The 18,910-nt window shown below is 34.7% G+C and overlaps 2 protein-coding genes across 3 annotated transcripts in view; one reads left to right on the top strand and one right to left on the bottom strand.

The window, feature by feature from the left end:
• Positions 1 to 14,083, top strand: part of LOC115210275 (katanin p80 WD40 repeat-containing subunit B1) — a 72,530-nt gene extending 58,447 nt beyond the window's left edge. Inside the window, exons 9-18 of the mRNA XM_029778765.2 lie at positions 1,487 to 1,637; positions 2,902 to 2,955; positions 5,545 to 5,600; positions 6,749 to 6,948; positions 8,721 to 8,788; positions 10,163 to 10,285; positions 11,095 to 11,171; positions 12,345 to 12,419; positions 12,608 to 12,724; positions 12,817 to 14,083. Coding sequence (XP_029634625.1) covers positions 1,487 to 1,637; positions 2,902 to 2,955; positions 5,545 to 5,600; positions 6,749 to 6,948; positions 8,721 to 8,788; positions 10,163 to 10,285; positions 11,095 to 11,171; positions 12,345 to 12,419; positions 12,608 to 12,724; positions 12,817 to 12,943 — 1,048 coding nt within the window. The 3' untranslated portion in view covers positions 12,944 to 14,083. The remainder of the gene's footprint in view (positions 1 to 1,486; positions 1,638 to 2,901; positions 2,956 to 5,544; positions 5,601 to 6,748; positions 6,949 to 8,720; positions 8,789 to 10,162; positions 10,286 to 11,094; positions 11,172 to 12,344; positions 12,420 to 12,607; positions 12,725 to 12,816) is intronic.
• A 7-nt stretch (positions 14,084 to 14,090) lies between these two features.
• Positions 14,091 to 18,910, bottom strand: part of LOC115210276 (UPF0183 protein C16orf70 homolog) — an 82,252-nt gene continuing 77,432 nt past the window's right edge. For both annotated transcript variants that reach the window (XM_029778766.2, XM_029778767.2), the window contains exons 13-14: positions 18,443 to 18,574; positions 14,091 to 16,129 (exon numbers count right to left, since the gene is read on the bottom strand). In XM_029778766.2, coding sequence (XP_029634626.1) covers positions 16,043 to 16,129; positions 18,443 to 18,574 — 219 coding nt within the window. In that variant the 3' untranslated portion in view covers positions 14,091 to 16,042. The remainder of the gene's footprint in view (positions 16,130 to 18,442; positions 18,575 to 18,910) is intronic.

Raw genomic sequence — 18,910 nt, 5'->3', positions numbered from 1 at the left:
CCAGCTGTAGAAACACTGCCAGATCAGACTGGGCCTGGTGCAGCCTTCTGGCTTCACAGACCCCAGTTGAACCGTCCAACCCATGCTAGCATGGAAAGCGGACGCTAAATGATGATGATGATAACCTAATGTTATCCATGTTCATCCTGATTCATCATCATCTTGGTTGAAGTCTCCTCTTCCAGGCTTTGAACTTCTCACAACTTCTTGAGGGATTTTGCAATTAGAGCACTGCCATTAATTTATAGTAAAGACTTACAGGCACTCCAGAGCAAAGAACAAAGTTGAGAATAGTTCCCTGTCAGCTGTATTATCATTCATCTCTTGAAATGTTGGGGAGGCTTCATTTGTACTCTATTATAATACATAAAAAGCATTTTAGTTTTAGAAAGACTTTTCTTTTTCTTTAACTGTTTTGTATCAGTTTCCATTTCACCTCTAACAATCCAACCACTAGTTCATAGCTATTACAGCTATTGAACCTCATTTTAATTTTACATACAAAATTTAAAGGACTGACCACTAAAAGTGGACGGTCAACATGCTAGATATAGATGTCAAATCGCTATTTTCCACAAAGAATATGTTCTCAAATAAAAACTCAGCACAAACCAAAGCATTAAAAATAAGCAAGACAAATGAAAATATACGAAATAAAAATGATTACCTATGTACTGAATCAGTTTCGGTTATTAATATCCGCAAGGATAAACTGCAATCTCGTCAGCATGGTCTGTCATATAGAAATACAATTTGCAGGACTAGATGCAAAAACGTTTGACCTGAGTCTCGCATGCATGGAGTCCAACTGATTATATTTTTGTGTATCTTTCAAATGCCTTCACTTTGGCGCGCTGAGATCGGAAAAAACTACCCTGCAGCTAATAAGTAGCAGCAGTCAATTTACCGGTTAGAGAACATATTTATTTAATTTAAAATTTAATAAGGGTAGAAATTGATATTAATCAATTAAAACCAGTGTCCCAGCATATTAAAAAAATCCGAAGATTAAAATGTTTTTTACATACAAAATTTAAAGGACTGACCACTAAAAGTGGACGGTCAACATGCTAGATCACGTCACGTGATCACGTGACCGACCAGACCATCAGATGTTGCTACACATCGCTGGTCACAATGCATTTGCGTTGTTTTAGCCTTTGAACGACGCCACCCCGCTGGCTAAGCGAGCAGGCCAACAGAAGAAAGAGTGGGAGAAAGAGTGGTGAAAGAGTACAGCAGGGATCACCACCCCCTGCCGGAGCCTCGTGGAGCTATTTTAGGTGTTTTTCGCTCAATAAACACACAAAACGCCTGGTATGGGAATCAAAACTGCGATTCTCCGACCGCGTGTCCGCTGCCCTAACCACTGGACCATTACGCCTCCACACATGCTAGATATAGACGTCAAATCGCTATTTTCCACAAAGAATATGTTCTTGTATTTATTGGTGTAATAATGTCTGTTTCATTTGCTTTTTTTTAGCAACATACTCTTCCATCCATCTGGGTCCTGTTTATTTGCTACCAGTGCAAACATGCTACGTGTGTACGGATGGGAGCCATATCAATGTTTTGATGAAATTCGAACTAATTGGGGCAATGCAGCATCTATTTGCTTCACAAACACCCAGTTAGTAAGTGATTGGTTTTATGCTATCTTTTATACAATTGTCTTTTTATCTTTTTAATCTTTCTGAGAATTGTCGTAAAAATAGGAGTGGCTGTGTGGTAAGTAGCTTGCTAACCAACCACATGGTTCCGGGTTCAGTCCCACTGCGTGGCATCTTGGGCATGTGTCTTCTGCTATAGCCCCGGGCCGACCAAAGCCTTGTGAGTGGATTTGGTAGACGGAAACTGAAAGAAGCCTGTCGTATATATATATGTATATATATATATATATATATATATGTGTGTGTGTGTGTGTGTTTGTCGCCCTAGCATTGCTTGACAACCGATGCTGGTGTGTTTACGTCTCCGTCACTTAGTGGTTCGGCAAAAGAGACCGATAGAATAAGTATTGGGCTTACAAAGAATAAGTCCCGGGGTCGATTTGCTCGACTAAAGGCAGTGCTCCAGCATGGCCGCAGTCAAATGACTGAAACAAGTAAAAGAGTAAAGAGTATATGTGTATGAGAAAAATGCTCAGTGACAGCTGAGTAAAGAATTAAATTTAGATATTTTAGCTTAATTCTGTGTCACCTCTGATTAAGCAAACCTTTGATTACAGACGACCCAGTTGTGACCATCCTGTCTTACTTTCAGACTTTGTTATCCAATGTGTCCTTTTTCTCAGAAAAACAAAAGAATTTGAGAAGTGGGTTTGGTTGCTATCTCTGGTTGGTTAAGCAACCCTGTAAAGGTTCATTTATTGGTTCCTAATTATATTTCAGAATGTATTTAGATTAAATAGAGAATTGGTGATGTAAACTTTACCATTAACCTATATTTCATCAAATTAATTTAAATAATAAGACCCTGGAAGTGAAATATTTTAATAAATGCAATTTGTTTAGGATCACTTTCTGTTTCTATCTCTTCGTACGCGTACCTACACTTATATGTATATGCGCATGAGAGAGAGGTGGGGTGGAATTGAATTTGTGTATAAATCCTTAAAAGTGTTTCAGCCCGAAGGCCGCGGCCATGCTGGGGCACCACCGCTATATGAGAATTTTTTTACTCTATATAATAATACATTGAAGCTATAAAGATTTTGAGTTAAACTTTTTGTGCATTCAAAGTTTTTATAAATTAATCTACATGTATTTTTCTTATTCATTAAAATATCTCAGATATCTGTGTTATATTTTCCATGAATGACTTCTATGTAACACTAAGCTTTAACACTTAAACTGCATTTAAACATATTTAACAAAATAATGTTTTGCTCTTTTTCAGCTTGCTGCATCTTATATGGAAACGTTTGTTTTTCCTTATCTTGTTTTTCTTCAGGTAAATTACATTTTACTTTATTGTGCAAATAATTTCATTAAAACAAAATATTAAATTAATACTTTTTAATACAAAAACAAAAGGATTTTTCAAAACTCATTGTTTAAGTTACTGCTTTGAAGGAACTAGTTTAAAGATGAAATATATGTTGAATAAAGGGAGACTATTTGTTGTATGGAACAAACTGCCAGCATCAGTTGTTAGTTGTCGGAGCACTGCATCCTTCAAAACTTCCATGCTTCCTGGGATTCGCCAACACTACACCTGATTTCCTCCCCTCCATACACACACAAGCATGTATCTGACTCATGCATTGTTCGCTTTCCAGACATTTGTACATTTCTGCATATACTCTATATGCACTTTCTGATAAATTGTGGTGCACCTGAGCACTGTATACAATAATTTCATTATTATTATTATTTAAAACTATTTTAAAGATGGAAGATATATTGAATAAAGGGAGACTATTTGTTGTCTACTCAATGCTACTTGCATAATTTTAAACAGCAGTTAATATTAGTTATGTGTAAGGGTGGGGAGTTGATTGAAAAGTTGAGATCTGGCACAAATGTTTTATACATTTGTAAGGTTTGGGTTCAAATCCACTGAGATCAACTTTTATGAAGGACTCTAGCTTCAATAAAACAAATACCATGAATCAAATTCAAATAATTCCATAGCCTTCACTTACAAATATTGGCCTGGTGCATTATTCCTAACAGTGAATTATTTTATTAGAGTAGATAGGACATTTAATTATGTAACTACGTGTTAGCATTTTTTTTATTACTTATTTACTGAAGGTGTATATTCTTTGCTTAAAGCTCTTTTTTCGGCCGATACCAGCGCTGCCTCGACTGGCTTCTGTGCCGGTGGCACATAAAAAGCACCATCCGAACGTGGCCGTTGCCAGCGCCGCCTTGGCTGGCTTCCGTGCCGATGGCACGTTAAAAGCTCCAACCGATCGTGGCCGATGCCGGACCCCTCCGGCACCTGTGCCAGTGGCACGTAAAAATCACCCACTACACTCGTGGAGTGGTTGGCATTAGGAAGGGCATCCAGCTGTAGAAACACTGCCAGATCAGACTGGAGCCTGGTGCAGCCCCTGGCTTCCCAGACCCCGGTCGAACTGTCCAACCCGTGCTAGCGCAGAAAACGGATGTTAAACGATGATGATGATGACTGTTTCATTAAAACTGATATCATTGTAGAAGATGAATGGAGGTGTGAGATTTCTGTTTGGTGAAAGTAAATAAATATGAATGTAGCGCAATAATTTACATTTAAAACGACTTTATTTATTGTTGAATTAACTATGGCTTGTGTTTTGTTTGTTTCTGTGTGTGTTTATCTTGTATGTATACAATAATAGCGATTTGTTTTTCACTTGACTCAGTCGTTTTTGTATCAATAGAACAACAGTGGATGCAATTGAAACTAGTGTATTACTAGTACTTGGTACTGGTCAAATATTTCTATGACAGGATTTGAACTTGTGATTGTGATAAATTTAAATAGTGTAAGGGACTTGGTCAGTTTTATTGTTTCAGCCAATTTCTTGGCTTTTATCTAATATTAGGGATTTCTAACATCAATACAAGGCCACATATTATTGCAGGAGCTCACGACTCATTACATTGACCTTAGCATGTGACTGACATATCATCATCATCATCGTTTATCGTCCGCTTTCCATGCTAGCATGCGTTGGACGATTTGACTGAGGTCTGGCGAACCAGATGGCTGCACCAGGCTCCAATCTGATCTGGCAGAGTTTTTACAGCTGGATGCCCTTCCTAACGCCAACCACTCCAAGAGTGTAGTGGTGATTTTATGTGCCACCAGCACGAGGGCCAGTCAGGCGGATCAATCATGAAAAAGATGAAATGTCTAAGTCAGCCTTATCTGAGTTTAAACTGAGAACTTAAAGCAATGCAACTAAAAACTGGACACAATAGCTTTAACATGACAATAAATTTTGTGAGTTTCTTTAGTTAGTGAATTTTAGTGTTGAGTAATTCTCTCTAGTATTTTGTATTTGCACATACCATCGTCATTTAATGTTTGTTTTCCATGCTGGCATAAACTGGACAATTTGACAGGGGGTGACAAGCTGCAGTGCTATATCAGGCTCCAGTGTCAGCCTTGGCATGCATTCTGTAGCTGGATGCCCTTCCTAGCACCAACCACTTTACAGTGTGCACTGGGTACTTTATTGTCATGACACTGGTACTAGTGAGGTTGCCAAGTAACTTGCAAGACAGTAAAGAATGGAAAGGGAAAAGCCTCTTTAACTTAGTAGGAATATATTTGAGAGAGGGGAAGGTGACTTTATGCCAGATGTTGAAGGCTAAAGTATGATAGAAGGGCAAGCACAGGTGTCTTGCTATAGAGGAGATACCTGGCTGTCACACAGTGTGAGGGTGGGTAGGAGTAGCTAGAAGGAAAATAAAGAGGGTGGTGACTGAGTGCCAAATCATGTTTAATTTTTTTTTCTTTTACATGATGAATAATTATTAGTTAAATCAAATATGTAAAACATTGTTCATAAAATTCCATATTGAATTCCTTTTTTTTTTTTTCCAGAGAGTTAAACCAATTATGGATACCTGTTATGGTAATGATCCAAAGAGTATTTCCAGGTGAATCTGCTATTATCTAATATCCATGGAACTTGTAATTGCCATTACTGATTTCAGTTAATTTTCAGATCTCATGATATCAACTTATGGAAAACTGTAGGCAAGACTGTTTAACCCTTTAGTGTTCAGATTATTCTATCAAACATAATGCTTATTGATTCCCATTGATTTGAATTAACCATGCATTATCTCATATCTTCAAGATCTTGATGGTGTAATTACTTAATGTAGAATAACATTGTAGGGTAGGCGTGAGGGCCTGGATCTGGTCAGTTTGAACTTAAAACAGGTTAACTATTTTGGCTGGATATGGCCGGTTTAAATACTAAAGGGTTAAAGTTCAAATGTCATGCATTGTGTTGTCTCCTTGAATTTCAGCTTCTTGATTTTGAAATTAGAGGGAAAAAAACCAAAACAAAATGTCACTTTTTCCAAGTCATAATGTGATAGTGAATATTTACCGTAAATCCTCGAGTATAGTCCGCCCTTGAGTATAATACGCAGGGGATTTTTAGGGGGCTGTACCTCTGAAAAACTTAAACCTTGTGTATAATACGCACCCTTTCTCTAACTTAGTCAAGGAAGTCTATATAACGTCCTTGGTTTGTAAAAATGTATACAGTAATGTCCTTTATTATTATTGTATATATAATAACATAATGCAAACGTGTAGCTTTTTTGTGCATTTTGTTTGCAGAAAATAAAGAAATAACAGTAATAACGTTTAATAAATGTTGCTTACTGCAAGTTATGGATGATTCTTTTATGACTTCATTGCTTTCAGGCTTAGCTTAAGGTATTTTCGCGCCCAACATCACAAAATGCGTCTGAATAAACATTGCCGGACAGCAAATAGAGGCTCGGACATTGCTTAGAAAATATTTTTCATTTTTAACCTCGTATATAGTACACACTAAAGATTTTGACCGTTAAATTTTGGGGAAAAAATGCAGATTATACTCGAGGATTTATGGTAAATATTTAGTCATATCTAACTCGTAGAAAAATAGATTTTGAGTTAGTGTTTAAAAAGATTTACAAAAAGTAAGTTAAAAATTACATTAAAATCTTGTTTGATTGGAAATATTTGAATGTTGATGTTGTTGAAGATGAGGATGATAAAACTGTCATTTTTCTTTTTATTCTAGTCCTGCCTTAGATAGGAAAAAACCTTTCAGTCATGGCACCCCAGATACTGCAGCTGTAATGCCACACAGAAGAGAAAGTAACTCTTCAGCCTTTGAGTTGGAACACAGGAATATTGACCATAATCACCAAGCTGCAAACTTGCCCAGAACCCACTTCCAAAACAATCTTGGAGAAATATCTGACCAAAAATGCAACAATAGTAAGTTGAAATGTTAATGATGTTGATATCTTTTGAATAACTTAGTTATCTCAGACAGTGATACTTTTAATTTGACTTTTGTTCATTCTCACTAATGGAAAATAATTTGATACTCCAGTTTCTAAGTACTAAGTAATTAAGGAGTTAGCAGTAGCTTATATATTAAGTCATCCCATAAGTTCTATCCCATTTTACCTTTTATAAAATTGAATGAAATTTAATAGTATTTTAGAATGTCTAATGGAATTAAGAATTATTTTTATGCATTTGAGTACATTTAAACTAATTAAATGTTATTTTACAGAATAATAGAATTAAAATTGCTCTGTATCATGAATGGTTATGTGGACCACTCCTAACAAAAGCCAGAGCTTCCTTTGACATCTACATAAAAAGCATTAAGAAAAAATGTTATTTAGATATACTTTTATTTTAGTTGTTTACACTATTTTACACTTGTTTATACTCTTATACATTCAAAGTTCACAGATTTCCTTATATAAATTATGAATCGTATTCCTTTTGATAATATCAATATGGTTACAAAACTTCTTCGTATACGATATTTTCTGTTTGGTTGACACTGATTTTCAAATTACTGGAGTCTGTTGCTCTACTCGTAGCAACGTATAACAGGCTGTGTGTAAACATCGGAATGGGGCCCTGTGCCTTGTTTGCTCTGAATGTGCAGGTGGAATCTTTAGGGTTGCAAAAATTCGAACCAAGACTTATCTCTCACTGTTCTATGCAAATAATGTCTGGATTTTCTGTTACCATGGGTTATTTTGATTGACAAAACTGAGATGTAAACAGCAGCTATTTTGAATACTACTCAAGACTGACACACTTCAATAACCACTAAATAATCACACTATATACTGACACTCACTTTATTTTATTTTTGCTATTAACTGTCCTTGTGACCCCCTTTGTATCTACCATGGGGCCACAAACTATACAGTGAAAATCCAGAGTTACTCGTGGTCGGTGAATCTCTACATATATAAACGGCAAAATGTCTGTGTGTGTCCTTTATACAAATCCACAATTTTTCAGTTAGAGGGCTCACACTTTTTATGGTCATTCAAAACTGTCCAAGAGTGGTTGGGCACATCTTTACATTTCCCTAGTCACCCGAAAAAGCCATTAAAAAATCAATAGAAGTGACTTTTTATGAATTTTATATCCAAAACCCAATCAAAATGCCCGAAACTTGATACGCCAATTGAATGCCAGCTAGCTGTATGTGATTGGTCGGAGATTTGGACAGTACTCGCGTGTATGTGCGCATGCACGCAGCTTTATATGCATGCACTAGCACTATGACCCAGCAACGCCGGGTCATAGTGCTAGTTTTTAATAAAAATGTGAAGGTGGTTTATCAACTCAAAAGTCGATATCCACGAAATAATCACATTTCCTGAGGACTGACTGTTCCCTCTTCACAGCAAGACCAATGGTTACGATATTTTGGGGATTACAAAGATAGACGGACAGATAGATAGACATAATGCCCATTATAGTAAGGTAGCAAATCTGCCCATCTACAATGGAAAATAAAGGGATAGTATCGCAAATCTAAACCCTCTAAACCCTCACAAACAATATGGGGTGGAGGTGGGTCCAGAGTTAATCTTTGTCGCCAGAATTTCTTTCACATTTTTATGGCTAAAAACCTTCCTGATTACCAGTTTTACATCACATTGTAAATTATTGAAACTTTGGACATGTAAGTTGCTTATCACTTACTGCTGTTATTTTTTTATTTTTAGTTATTTCGAACAACAGAGAACATCTTAAGCCTCAGAGTAAAATATCCCCGAAATTATTAGGTGGCGGAGTAAGTTTGATAATACTTTCCTTTCTTTTTCTTCATTCTTTCCTTTTTTTTTTTTTTTTTTTTGTTTGATAATACAACTTTTTAAAAAATCTTGGGGTGGAAGCTGATGTCTTTAAAAATAAAGCTGGACCTCTTCCTGTCAGGTGTCCCTGATGAACCAACTTCACGGTAGGAGATGCAGATGAGGGCAGCTGCATCAAACTCTCTCATGCACCAATTGTCGATTGCTACAAAGCATTCATGAAGTAAAATCATGTAGCAACACCGAATGGCGGTGCCCCAGCATGGCCACAGCTCGTGAGCTGAAACTAGATGAAAATGAAATGAAAATGTATATTTTTTACCTCAATATTTTGGAAGTCTTGGAAAATACGTCTTTTACATAAATTCTAATGTCAGTATTTTACTTTCAACTGGACAGTTACTGCACCTCGTTTATTTGGTAATTCTGAAATGTTTTTTTTATTCAAAGTCATTCCCAACAAGGCAACAAACAATCAATGACAGAACAGGCTTTAAGTAACCCATTTTTTTTTTTGTTAGTTTGGTCCCATTGTGTGGCAGCTTGGAAAGTGTCTTCTACTAAAACCTCAAGATCAACCAAAACTTTGTGAATGAAATCTCATGGTTGGAAGTGTGTAGAAGCCTCTGTTGGACCATTCCTGGTTTTGGATAGTTAAATTGTTTGGTTTAACACCAGCACTTGGTCCATGGATACTTCTAGTTGGATTCACTCTGTTGCCAGCAATTAGGTCGGGTCTGAAGACTGAACCTAACCCTAGTGTTCTTGTTTCTTCTAATCAGTCTTGCATTCCTTAAAAAAACTCAAAAAAACCCCCCCATCAGAATCACTACCTTTCCTCCTTTGAATAAACTCTAAAAAAGAAAGAAAAACAAACTGATTGAGCAACATTATAATGAAAGGTGTTTCAGTTATGACTGTCTCATCTTTCTGTGTATCTAGGATTGAACTGTCCAATGTATCATTTTTTTTTTTGATAGATAAGATTATAGGGTGTGATTAGAGGGATATTTGAAGTGGGTTTTTTAAAAAATTATTTCTTAACATGTTGAGTGGCCATGTAGGGCCCGTCCATTTGGCTTGCAGAGTTCAGGTCTTTTCTAAAGGTAGCATAAATGAAGCAAAATGATTTTAGAAAGAATTAAACTGTGAAATGTTCACTGTGAATTCATTCTCGTTCTGTGGTGCTTTACCAGATTCATAGACACACAATATGAGTAAAGAAATATGTAAAATGTTTTATATTTATCATTTTTTTTTTAATTTGTTGATTGATAAGTGTAATTTTAAGTACAGCGGTAAAGTAATAAGGGTTTTTTTTTTAATTATTAATTAATGCAATTACTGTACAGGAGTTAGAAGCTGAGATATTCAACCAAATTGAGAAAGGACACAGTGCTGTAATCGAGAAATTACACGAGAGAAGTGCAAATTTAATGAAAATTGAAGATAAATGGAAGTACGATAATGCCAGGGTAGGTTCTGATTCAAAAATAATTTCATGTGCAAGAAATAAATGTCTTGTTATTGTTGTTTATGCTCCAGGACATCACTGATCTTATGGTCAAAACATTCCAACTATGACATTCTCTCTTATTTTCAGACAAAATATCAAGGACTACAATATCAAATATTTTTGTTCTTTTTGTAAGATTTGGCTTAAAAGAATTTGGTTGTTATTTCCTGTAAGTCGAACAACCATGTAGGAGCTCTTTATTTTGTTGATCATTTAAATAAATAAAAACAATATTGACCTTGATGTGATTCCATTTTGGAGCTGTAATCTTCAAAATGTGTAATTAGTTAATTAGTTAATTTTTAATAGGTATTCTAATTCAGTTTAACTGAACCACTATCAGTTATGGTTTATAAGAATTAATTACTATGAATTTCTGTTGTGTCTGGGGAGAGTCGTTTTCTTTTTGTGGCTTATGATTTAACACACTCACCGGTAAAATTTCCACTTATTTCTTATTTTTATTTTCCTAAAATTTTTGTTGCGTCTTGCAACCTTTTCAATAGTCTTGACACTGTCCGTTATTTACACTGCAATGTACAGTCAAGACTATTGAAAAGGTTGCAAGACGCAACGAAAATTTTAGGAAAATAAAAATAAGAAATAAGTGGAAATTTTACCGGTGAGTGTGTTACATAATAAGGCACAAAAAGAAAACGACTCTCCCCAGACACAACAGAGTATGCTTCAACACACGAACTCATATAAAGAATCTTGCAAACCAAATCCAAAAATGAAATACTATGAATTTGTTTGTTTTGTTTTCAGGCTGCCCTAAAACTATGCATTGATCTCGGAGACCCAGCTCTTGTGATTGATATGTTAAGTGTTATGAATAGTAAAAAGTAAGTAATTGCAAGCTGGTTATTTTTATACACTTCTATATTTAAGATTTGAGGAATTATGTACATTATTTATATTATTTACATTATTTACATTTGACGGATATTTGTCCTCTTCTTGTTTGTTGTTAATGCAATGTTTCGGCTGATATACCCTGATGAAGGCTGGAGGGTATATAAATAATAATGAAATTATTGTATACAATGCTCAGGTGCACCACAACTTGTCAGAAAGTGCATATAAAGTGTATGCAGTAATGTACAAATGTCTGGAAAGTGAACAATGCATGAGTCAGATACATGCTTGTGTGTGTATGGAGGGGAGGAAATCAGGTGTAGTGTTGGCGAATCTCAGGAAGCATGGAAGTTTTGAAGGATGCAGTGCTCCGACAACTAACAACTGATGCTGGCAGTTTGTTCCATGCTTCAGCAACTCTCAGCGTGAAAAAATGTTTCCTAGCCGAAACATATTAGCTGAAACGTTGTGTTAACAACAAACGAGATGAGGACAAGTATCCGTCAAATCTAAATAATACTTATTCCTATGTTATCGACTTCAAAACTTACATTTTAGCTTTAAATCATCTCGTGTCTTATACTGTCTTTCGAAAAGACAATGTTTTTGCACTACCAAACTGGAAAAGTGTTGGGATACTTCTAATCTGAGATTGGATTTAAAAGGCTGGATGTTTCTCGAACTGGGTTACTTGCTGGCACAGAAAAATGTAATTGAAATTAAATATAGTTTATTGAATTAGCCAAAAGTTCCAGTCTTACTATGGTTAGTGTTTAAGTAAGGTACATAACTCTTACCATAGCTGTTTTTGTTTTGTGTGAATGAATGATGAAAATTAATGTATATAAGGATTCCAGTTTATGTTAATTAAAATAGGATCTGCTGCTTGTAAAGCAGTTATAAAAATGAAATAGAAATTCAAATAAAGTAGGCTCACATTGAAGTATTTGTTGCAAATTATACAGACAGAAACATAAACTTTTTATGCTTTTGCATTGTAATTATTTTTAAGCTTTATAATTGTTTAAAAAATAAATATAAATTCTTGTCTACAGCCATGAGAAATGCTTTCTGAAAAACTTCTGTTATACTTTATTTTTTTTTTCAAACCACAAAAAAATTATGCTTCAGTTTTTAATTTCACTTGTAATTCATTTCAGAGATTTATGGAATTTAGATCTGTGTACATTACTCAGTCCCAAATTAGTTGACCTCATCACCAGTCCACACAAACGGTAAATACTTTTCTGCTAATATTCTGTTAAGTGGTTGGCATTAGCAAGAGCATCCAGGCAGAGCCCCTTTGCCTTGTCTGCTCTTGACTAACTCTCCAACCCGTGCTAGCATGGGAAAAAGGGGTGATGATGATGTTTCTGTTTATTTGAAAATATCATCTTGATAATTCATTTAAAATTCATTACAGGTATGTTGAAACTGTATGTGGTACTCTAAAGTTGATACTGGAAACATTTGGGCCTTTACTAAAATCTTGTCTAAATCCATCTGCTGGAATTGGTGTTGATATCACTGCGGAAGAAAGGTACAGATTGATATTACTGCCATTATGTATTTTGCAATTCAGTGTCACTTTCCTTTCTTTGCATGTAAAGAATATTCTTGCTTTCTTTCCAGAATGAATAAATGTGAAGTCATTAATGGAAATCTGGACCAGATTAAAGTGATCCTAGACAAAATGCAGGTTACGGGTCAATTAGATGATGGATTAAAAGAAGTTCAAATTTTGGTAGAGACACTGTGATGGCAAGGCATTAATCCTTGTGGGAGATTACACTTAATGAATGAAAAAATGCAACGTAAGACTGAAAACTTGCTCTTGGTCTCCACTTGAAAGATGAAGTGGAATTATTATTTTTTTTTTTTTTGCTCCACTTGAAAGAGAGAAAGAGGAAATGAGTTTTGTTATTTTAAATTTAAAGAATGGACAAAGTCATTATATAATTGGATCGACAAGTGCTTTAAAAAATTTACATCTTTCCTCTGTCTTTGGTCTGGAAAATGTTCCTTTGAAAGGACAATCACTTTGTGAGTGTACAGTGTTGTAGTTACTGTGACCAAATTCCATCTTTGATAACTATTTACACAGTCCTTTCAAAGAGATTGCCAAAATACACTGTAACTGCTACATTGTCAATATCTCACCTCCTGTTTTTTTTTCTTATTAAACATGCAAGCAAATTCCTTTTTCTTTTGTAATGACAGATGGGAGTCGATTATCACTTAGGTTTCATTAAAATTAAAACCAAAAGAATTCTGTTAAATAATCAAATCTGTAATGCAGTAATGAAGATGTGCAGCAAATAATTGTAGCCAGAGCCCTTGTTATTTGTGTACAAATAACCAAGAAAGCCGGTCCTGCCACAATTGGTGATTTCATTCCAGTAGTTTTCTGTGGCCTTTTAAGCTATGAATTTGCAGATCTAAATTGGGGTGGCTTGGATGGAGGCTAAACCCACCAGATCAACCAGTTTTTGATTCAGTGTAAATTCAGTCACAAGAACATTTAATAATAATAATAATAATATGCTTTTTCTCTCCATCAGATAAACCTCTTATTTAAGAAATTAGGATGTTTTTTTTTTTTAATATTGATCTTAGCAAAGCAATCAAATTATCTGCAGAGCACGAGGGTAAATAGACCCCCCCTCCCCCACTTCCGAAAATAGAAAAAAAGAAGAAGCAAAACACTGTTGGTTCTACATTCTCTTTGATCTCAGTAAGAGGAAGTTGCACTTGTTAATGCCAATCCTTGATTATGAGAAGGAATTTCAGATTTATCAGTTTTTTTAGTACAGAAATAAATGTATAATACAAACAAAGAGAAAAAAAAAATCAATAAATAAATGTAAATCAGGTAAAAACTATTAAAAAACAATAACAAACAGAACTGTGTGTTCAACTTTATTTCCGTGTTTTAACTTTGTACAAAGCAAATGTTGACATTTTTATCAATATGCTGAGTAAATGAAGTGAATTCAATAAATAAATAAAACAAGACTATTTCACTCATACACTGACTAGACTGAAAATTTTGAACCTATTATCACCTGCCCTTAGTTAAAATTTTTGTATACACTTGAAAGCTGTGTGTGTGTGTGTGTGTGTATATATATATATATATATATATACACACATATATACACTCAATGTTTGATATTTTTCTATAGAAATTGAATTCACAGTTTTCAAGTCTTAAGAAATATCTACATTTAACTTTACATCAACTTGAAATCAGCCTCGATACAGAAAAAAAACCCCCATATTTTTTGGGGGCTATTACATCCTGGTAGTTTTGGTATTTCAGTTGAAGATGCAGTAGAGTTCCGTTTTATGATGGAGGTGCAATGCCTGTGATCAGATAGGAGGTAGTAGCGGAAAGGCTGATGCTATTTGATCAGTGCATTTAAAAAAATTTTTTTTTTCACAACACTCACTTGAGGGTTTAATTTAATAGCTTGCTGAAAGCTCTTGACTTCTAATGTCAGTAAAGCATGCCTTATACAAATATAGTAAGCTTAAATTATAAAATATAGAAAACACAAGACTGTTGAAAATGCATAGTCAGCTCTATCTTTTATAAATGATAAAATGAAAGAAATTACTTTGAATATTTTTCTGAAATATTTAATCTGAAAATATTTTGTAAGCTATCTTATTTCAAATTTATCTGCAATGTAATTAGAATTTCAGCAGTATGAGTGCATTCTCTTTTCTCAATGTTTATTATCACAAGCCAAATGAATGTGGCAATTGAGAGATTGTAGAAATAGTTTTTAAAGGTAAATCAATAAGTTTCAGAAAAAAAAAAAAATTTCATTTCATTTTCTTTTTTTCATGTTTCATGGAAAGAGATCTTTAAAATAATTTTAAAATTTAGTTTCTTCAACATAATTTCAATTATTTTAGATGAAAATTATCAAAATTTTGTGTTTGGGAATTTTAGGTAAGTGAAAAAGTGAAAGCAAATATATATATATTTTTTTTTTATATTGCAGCATTGGCTGGCATGGCTTCATTTGTTTTTTTTTTTTTGTTTTGTTTTGTTTATTTTTAAAAAGAAAGGAAAATATCAAAGCCACTTCAAATTCTTCAACTTGAAATCTGTAATCACTTTTACAATCAAAATGTATTGGTACCGTTAAGTCATACCCTGAAATACTGAGGATAAGTTTTAATAAAAAAAAAATTCATTAGAAATTTATATAATGTATAAAGGCTACCATGAAACTTAAAAGAAAAAAAAATATTGAAATGATGTGTTATAACAGAAAAAAAAAACCCTTAATGAAGAGCAAAGAAAAACAAAATTCACCTGTAAATTTGTAAATACAGGTCAAATGTTTAAAAATCACTAGAATTGTGACATGATTAATTAAATTCTCAATGAAATACAAATTTTTCTGCTTCATTGAATTCTATCTTCAGTCATATATTGATATTTTAATGAGATTGACAAGGAAAGAAAGGTTCTAGTTAGACAGAAATTTAGGAATTTCTCATCTAATCACTCCCATTTAAATCGACATTTTGGGTTTATAAGGGTCAGGTAACAAGAAAGTCATCATAACCACTGACTTCAAATGAACCTAAAACTAATAAACCAGATAGGGTGAAGGGGAAGCATTTGAATGATTTTTTTTTTTTTTCCTCTAAATATTCACAAAGTGATACACAATTTTTCAGTTTTACATTCGTTAGGGTGGAAACCAAAATAGAGCAGCAGAATTTTTCCTCAATTCTTGTCTGAAAGGAAAGCAAAGCTATCCTCAAAACAAGTTTATATATATATAATATGTATATAGGGGGGGGGGTCTTTGTTTCTGAAAGATGGCAGTTCACCTCAGCACATTGGAATGTCATTTGTGGGTGAGGACACATTGGAAGGTTGATACAAGGTAATTGATGCGATGTGATGGTTCTGCATGGTCTGAAAGAAACAAAAAGTTAACATTAAATCAATGAGTGCCAATTCAATCAAACCAAAATTATTTACAAGTTTTTATATTTGCTAAGAATCTGTTTCAATTTAATATAGCAGGTATTCATCATCTGAAACTGCATCTTATATCTAATCTGCAACAACACACGGGGTACCTGTAAACTTTAACATCAGGGTATTAAATCGTGGTAGTTATTTCAGCTTCTACTACTATACAGGAAGATCTTTTCTAATGCATATTTCAAACAATCACATAACTAGTTCTAACAGTTCCCAACGATGGTGTGCAAGATGGCATCTTAAGGGGTGCAACAGAGTGGGGAAGTATACTCTTTACTCTTTTACTTGTTCCAGTCATTTTGACTGCGGCCATGCTGGAGCACCGCCTTTTAGTCAAGCAAATCGACCCCGGGACTTATTCTTTGTAAGCCCAGTACTTATTCTATTGGTCTCTTTTGCCGAACCGCTAAGTGACGGGGACGTAAACACACCAGCATCGGTTGTCAAGCAATGCTAGGGGAACAAACACAGACACACACACACATATATATATATATATATATATATATATACATATATATACATATATACGACAGGCTTCTTTCAGTTTCCGTCTACCAAATCCACTCACAAGGCATTGGTCGGCCCGGGGCTATAGCAGAAGATGCTTGCCCAAGATGCCACGCAGTGGGACTGAACCCGGAACCATGTGGTTGGTAAGCAAGCTACTTACCACACAGCCACTCCATACATCTAACATTTGTGGACATGTTTACAAAATCAAGACTACAACACACATGATTTTCAGACTCATTTTTTCACAGAATTGCTGATGCAGGTAATTTGTTCCATGAACAAACTACCTGCATCAGCTGTCAGCAGTTGAGACACTACATCCTTCAAATAGTACACCTGATGTTCCCCCCACCATTCTTTTAAAGACTTTCGCTGTTCACTTCCTGTGCATATTCTATGTATGGTTCATGCAGTTTCGGTTACTTTTTCTGATTAGTTGTAGTGCAATAAGTTCTTTATTATTACGTGCCGGTGGCATGTAAAAAGCACCATCCGTTCGTGGCCGTTTGCCAGCCTCGCCTGGCCCCCGTGCCGGTGGCACATAAAAAAGCACCATCTGATCGTGGCCGTTTGCCAGACTCGTCTGGCACCTGTGCTGGTGGCACGTAAAAAGCACCCACTACACTCATGGAGTGGTTGGCATTAGGAAGGGCATCCAGCCGTAGAAACATTGCCAGATCAAACTGGGCCTGGTGCAGCCCCTGGCTTCCCAGACCTCAGTTGAACCGTCCAACCCATGCTAGCATGGAAAGCGGACGCTAAACGATGATGATGATGATGATGATGTAGGGGGTGCGAAAATTAATGAAATATTCCCTAAGAGAGCAGGGCACTGAAAGGGTTAAGAACCATTGGCCTATGCAGATCATAATTACAGATATGATAACAGAAACACTGAAAGAGCATTGGTTAGTGATACAATGGGGATTCTTTTAATTAGTTACGAAGAATGGTCCTTAAAAACCACTGAACCAAACAAATTATGACTCCTGTATTGTACAATATGGCTTAACCTTTTAGCATTCAGATTATTGTGTCACATGTAAAGCTTTTTTGTTCACATTGCTTTGAATTAATCATGCATTATCTCATTGCTTTGAGGTTTTGATGAAGTGATTAGCTACTTTCAGAATGTCAGTGTGGGTTAGGTGTAAGCGGTTTGGTACGACCAGTTAGAATGTAAAATGTAGAATATTCAGGTCAGATACAGCCAGTTTAACCCTTTGGTGTTCAGATTATTCTATCAAACGTAATGCTTATTGATTCACATTGATTTGAATTAATCATACATTATCTCATATCTTCAAGATCTTGATGGTGCAATTATTTAATGTATAATAGCATTGTAGGGTAGGTGTGAGGGCCTGGATCTGGTCAGTTTGAACATAAAACAGATTAAATATTTTGGCCGGATATGGCCGGTTTAAATACTAAAGGGTTAAATGCTAATGTGTTAATAATTTTTAAGTTCTTATTTTTATTTTTAACTATCACTCACCACTTATGGAATAGTAGAGAATGGTACTGAGTAATTTCCATTATTTCAAGTACTACAAGCATGCATAAAGACAACAGGTTACAACACATCATTGTGATGGTGTGTTGTAATCTGTTGAAGTTCCAATAATATTTTTTTTCTTTTTGCATAAATTTCAATATCATAAAAAGACTGGTACGAGAAAAAGTTTGTATAGAAGCTAGAATAGATTTGTGGTGAATATTTACTTCAAATATCATATCGTGAACACCATAGCAGAGAGTTGATCCAAAAGGGTTACTGGTATTAGTTGAAGATGATCGGGTCAGAATAACAGGTCTCTGTTCTGGTTTCAGCAGGTATTTCTGCACTTTGTCCCACTTCAATTAGAAAAACAAATATTTTAGCAAGTTGAAATGTAATTTCCTAAAATATTACAATTCTTTTAAAAACACACACACACACACACATATATATACATAAAACCATGTAATGTAAACACACTCAACTTTAACAAATATTTTAGCAAAAATGATTTTAATGTGATTTTTTTTATCATCCCTTTTTATAAATTATGATCGCTTGAAAGACAATAATAAATTTATGTCATATAAGATTAATTGGATTTATATGCTAAGTACCAATAATCTGTTGATAATAACAAGGTGCATTATACAGATCAAATTTCAGTAAAGCTTTTACATATTTTTATGAAT

The sequence above is a fragment of the Octopus sinensis genome, linkage group LG4 (assembly GCF_006345805.1).
Source record: "Octopus sinensis linkage group LG4, ASM634580v1, whole genome shotgun sequence".
Taxonomy (NCBI): domain Eukaryota; kingdom Metazoa; phylum Mollusca; class Cephalopoda; order Octopoda; family Octopodidae; genus Octopus; species Octopus sinensis.
Note: the sequence above shows the minus strand (reverse complement) of the source record. Positions and strands in the feature narration are given on the sequence as shown.